Raw genomic sequence first — 5094 nt, forward strand, 5'->3', positions numbered from 1 at the left:
AATGAATTCACCTTATTAATAGAATTTTTTGTCGAAATGCATGCATTCAATGCCTCAAAAATATAAAAAATTGTATTTTCAATATTAATTTTATTTTTATTTCTTTTTTAGGTATGCTTAACAAGTGCCCGAGGCACTGTTTAACATGACTCTAATATTATTCATTTTTGACATTTTTTTAAATATTAAGAGAGAGTATTGTATTGTTGGATAAAAATAAAATAAAAATCAAACAAATAGATGCGAATGTAATCCGAGCCCAATCCACATCATTTCTGTCTGAACTCTGAAGAGCTTCCAAACCCTAAAACAATACAACTGCACTCCGCCGTTGTTTTTCAGTCACTCTTCAGAGACCAAAACGTCGCTGGAAATTGCGTTGTATTTTCCTTCCTCTCACCGCGATTTAAGGCTGCGATAACCTCCCCTGCAAAACGTAACACAGCACACCATCGAGATTCTCAATCACCGACGCAACCATGGCGGATGTTATGGTAATGAAAGAGCTTGAAGACAAAGCCTCGCATCTCGGAATCGATCTATCCACCATAGATCTTGATTCCATTCACCTCCCACCTGGTAACGACTGTGGAATCATCAGGTATATCAATTTCTTTATATTCTTTATTTGATTTTTGTGTTTTTGGCTAAGTAATTAAAACCCTAGTTATCGATTTTACATTTCTGATTCGTTTATTCATGGTGTAGTGATGATGAGGATGTTCTTCGAGAGGAAAATTCTGGTTCGTTTGATACTGGTTTTGGGAACATTATAGTAGTGGACAATCTTCCCGTTGTTCCGAAGGAAAAGTTTGAAAAGCTTGAAGGCGTTGTTCGCAAAATTTACAGTCAGATTGGTGTTATCAAGGATGGTGGTCTCTGGATGCCTGTTGATCCTGCCACCGGAAAGTCGTTAGGCTACTGCTTTATTGAGTACAATACTCCTCAGGTAGAAACTGTTTTATGTCGAATAAATTGTTTGTTTTATTGTTTTTTATATTATATATATATTTGATTAGATGAACGGTGTTCTGCTATTCGATTTAATGAGGTTAAATTGGATGGTTATTTCAGGAAGCTGAGCTTGCTAAAGAGAAGACTCATGGATACAAATTGGATCGTTCTCACATATTTGCTGTGAGTATGTTTGATGATTTTGATCGGTTCATGAATGTGCCTGATGAATGGGCTCCTCCACCGATCAAGGAATATACTCCAGGGGTAATGATTATACAAATTCATTCAACTTTTATAATAACTCTGTATTATTGCCAGCTTTCGTTAAGGAGTATTAGTTTTCTTATAGTTCCTTGCTGTTGTTATGCTGTAGTTACATGCTTAGTTTAGTTTTGGTCAACAGTTATGACCATTTGAGGATATACTATTACGATTATGGGAGGGCTTTTGTTAATTTTATACCTAAAATATATAAGTATGACATTGCTTACTACATTGTTCTGTTTTCATTTTACCTTAAATTATTGGTTATATGTTAATTACATGTTTTCTCGTGTACTGCACTCCTGTGGAATTACCAACATGTATGGTTTACTAGTTGGATTGGTCAATGTTTGTTCAATCTGTGCTTATGTGTGGTTGGTTATGATGGTATATGAATTAGTATCTTTTGCTATGGGGTCTAGTAGCCATTTATCATTTCTGATGCTCTATGGTCTTCATTTCTCACAGGAAAATCTCCAACAATGGCTTACCGATGCTAAGGGCCGAGACCAGTTTGTGATGCGTGCTGCTAGTGATACCGAGGTTTTCTGGAATGATGCTAGACATTTAAAACCCGATCCTGTCTACAAACGTGCAGTAAGTGGAGAATATATTTCAAAATCTTTTATTAGTTGGTATTTGTTACCAGTTCCCGTTCATATACATCATCATCCCTTTATGGTGTTATATATTTTTTATTACAGTACTGGACTGAGAGTTTCGTACAATGGTCACCTCTGGGCACATATTTGGCAACAGTTCACCGGCAGGGTGCAGCAGTCTGGGGAGGTGCTACAACCTTCAATCGTCTCATGCGTTACGCTCATCCTCAGGTTTTCTTGAGTTTTTCATTTTGTTTGTTTTTTATATTCATTATACCTCATTTTATCTACATTAATATTTATATTGATTTTTAAATAAATCACAGGTAAAGCTTATTGACTTTTCACCTGGTGAGAAGTATTTGGTAACTTATAGCAGCCATGAACCAAGCAACCCTCGAGATGCTAATGTGAGTGTTTTCTTCTTTTTTGTTTCATTTTGAGTTTTTTTGTAACACTCTACCTAACACCAACTTTCTTCCCCTAGAGGGTTGTTATAAATATATTTGATGTGAGGACTGGTAAAGTGATGAGAGACTTTAAAGGAAGTGCTGATGATTTTGCTGTTGGAGGTACCGGGGGTGTCACGGGAGTGTCATGGCCTGTATTCAAGTACAAATCTCTGCCTAATCTAACTTAAATATTTTAGCATCTATCACAGGCCTAATTTTGTGATTAATTTGCATTTTTTTTTTCTTTGCAGATGGAGTGGCGGAAGGGATGACAAGTACTTTGCAAGGATGGGGAAAAATGTACTTTCTGTATATGATACGGAATCATTTTCTCTTGTTGACAAAAAATCCATAAAGGTTGAAAATATAATGGATTTCAGCTGGTCACCAACTGATCCAATCATTTCACTGTTTGTTCCTGAGACAGGAGGTGGTAACCAGCCAGCTAGGGTAAACTTTTGTTTTCCTTCCCTTCTATGGCCATGTCATGGATTGAATTTTTTTCTTGCTCAATAGTTTTTACTTAATGTGTATATATATTTGTGTTTATTTTAAATTTATTTTCTTTGATGGATTTGTAGGTAAGTCTTGTTCAAATCCCCAGCAAAGAAGAACTCAGGCAAAAGAACCTTTTTAGTGTCAGTGACTGCAAGATGTACTGGCAGAGCAATGGGGATTACCTTGCTGTTAATGTAGATCGATATACCAAAACAAAGAAAAGCACTTACACAGGCTTTGAGCTTTTCCGTATAAAGGAACGTGACATACCCATTGAAGTTCTGGAGCTTGAGAATAAGAATGATAAGATCATTGCATTTGCTTGGGAGCCAAAGGGACATAGGTTTGCTGTTATTCACGGTGATATGCCTAAGCCTGATATTAGTATCTACTCTATGCGCACTGCTCAGAACACTGGCCGAGTTTCAAAGCTCACTACTCTGAAAGGCAAGCAGGCAAATGCTTTGTTCTGGTCACCTGCAGGTCGCTTCATTGTACTAGCAGGGTTGAAAGGAATGAACGGATTGTTGGAATTTTACAATGTTGATGATCTAGAAACCATGGCCAATACTGAACATTTTTATGCAACTGATGTTGAATGGGATCCAACCGGAAGGTATATTGGTTATTCAAACAATTAATAATACTGTCGACTAACGCAGAAGAACATGGATAAATTTGTGTAACATCAGCAAAAAAAGTAATTTTCTGTAGTTATTGAATGTTTGACTTTTGTTATGTTACTGATCATTGGTTGTCCCTTTTATACTACAGGTATGTTGCAACTGCTGTGACTCATCATGATATGGAAAATGGATTCAATATATGGTCTTTCAATGGCAAACATCTGTATCGGATATTGAAGGATAGCTTATATCAGGTAATTTCGGCATCATTTGTAATCATGCATTTTTTCTGAGCATGTGTATTACAATGGTCCAAAGAATGACTGTTGGATATACAATTATATATGGTTATAGTTTTTTGACATGGAATAGTAAATTGATGGATGGCCCGTTAAAGTTTTCGTACCAACATGAATTCAAACATTGAATTTGTTTATTATCCGTTGCATACAAAATCCTTTTTTTCAGAAGCTGTGAGTAATCTGAGCCAGCACTTTTCTTCCAAAATCTAATGTTCTGTTATTTTTTCTTCAAAATATATAGTTCTTATGGAGACCAAGACCAGCATCTTTCCTGACTGCTGAGAAAGAGGAAGAGATAGCAAAGAACTTGAAGAGGTATAGTAAGAAATATGAAGCAGAAGATCAAGATGTTTCATTGCTGTTGAGTGAGCAGGAGCAAGAGAAGCGCAGGATCTTGAAAGAAGATTGGGAGAAATGGGTTAATCAATGGAAGCAGTTGTATGAAGAAGAGAAGGCAAAGAGGCAAGAGCTGAGGGACGGAGAAGCTAGTGACGAGGAAGAAGAATATGAAGCAAAGGACATTGAAGTCGAGGAAGTAGTCGATGTTTCCAAAGAGATCCTTCACTTTGAGTATGGTCAAGAGTGAGGTAGTGGAGTATGTAACTGGGCTTGAGTTGGTGGCATTGAACCATTTTATTCATTTTTCTATGGAGGTTTCATAGCTAGTTGGGCTGTAGTGTCTCTTTGTGTTCATCTTTGTAGACCCAATTTTGTAGTTTGTTACTCTTTTTAGAAAGCAAGTCCCTTTTTTCTCATAAAATTGAACATGGAAGACAATTTTTGTAGTCCCCTTTCAGACACAAGTCTGTTAACTCATCATACTTCCCATCTTTGCACGTTCAAATGCATAAAGATATTTGTTTAAACAATCAGTTCAAGGCATGCATATATAGGGTGATAGAATTTTTTTGTTCAAAATAGTAAGATTTTCTAACTATCAATTGTCTATTTTAGTGATTTTTGCCATCTCTTAAATTTTCATTTGTTTTCATTAGGAAATTTATTCTAACCATCACTCATCTCTTAAATACACCAGAGTTGCCAAATCTCAAAGTGAAAAATCTAATCTAATGGATTAGAGTTAGGTGAATAATCACCGAGTATTTCTCTAAAGCCTAAGCAGGTCGTAACGGGAAATTGGATATGTAACCACTCAATTAAAAACTATTCTTCTATCAATGATTCAAATCCTAATTGATTCCCTACATCTTTACTCTCTTGAGTTGCTCTCTTAATTTTTCTATGAATAAAGTGATCCTTATTTATAGAAAAATATATGCTAAAAAATTAGTAACAAATCTATTTTAAAATAAAATAAATCCAAGTCAGAGTACCCTCCAAAAAAAGGTTTTCCCCACAAACCAGCAAAACAACACATGATGTCAAAACGCGC

General features: G+C 35.9%; 1 protein-coding gene across 1 annotated transcript; it reads left to right on the forward strand.

The window, feature by feature from the left end:
- The first annotated feature begins 202 nt into the window (after nt 1-202).
- Nucleotides 203-4531, forward strand: LOC123894186 (eukaryotic translation initiation factor 3 subunit B-like). The gene is made up of 11 exons (XM_045944103.1): nt 203-601; nt 709-949; nt 1075-1221; nt 1690-1818; nt 1926-2054; nt 2150-2233; nt 2311-2435; nt 2527-2725; nt 2857-3389; nt 3548-3653; nt 3943-4531. Exons 1-11 carry the CDS (start codon nt 480-482, stop codon nt 4285-4287), a joined length of 2160 nt encoding a protein of 719 aa, XP_045800059.1. The 5' UTR covers nt 203-479; the 3' UTR covers nt 4288-4531.
- The last annotated feature ends 563 nt before the right edge of the window (nt 4532-5094 follow it).

This window comes from Trifolium pratense, linkage group LG7 (genome assembly GCF_020283565.1).
Source record: "Trifolium pratense cultivar HEN17-A07 linkage group LG7, ARS_RC_1.1, whole genome shotgun sequence".
Taxonomy (NCBI): Eukaryota; Viridiplantae; Streptophyta; class Magnoliopsida; order Fabales; family Fabaceae; genus Trifolium; species Trifolium pratense.

Bases quoted from the DNA above. Each gene is read 5' to 3' on its own strand.
- LOC123894186 (XM_045944103.1), top strand. From the start codon at position 480: ATGGCGGATGTTATGGTAATGAAAGAGCTTGAAGACAAAGCCTCGCAT. The intron at 2,234-2,310 runs GTGAGTGTTTTC...TTCTTCCCCTAG, and splicing joins GCAACCCTCGAGATGCTAAT to AGGGTTGTTATAAATATATT. The intron at 3,390-3,547 runs GTATATTGGTTA...TTTATACTACAG, and splicing joins GAATGGGATCCAACCGGAAG to GTATGTTGCAACTGCTGTGA.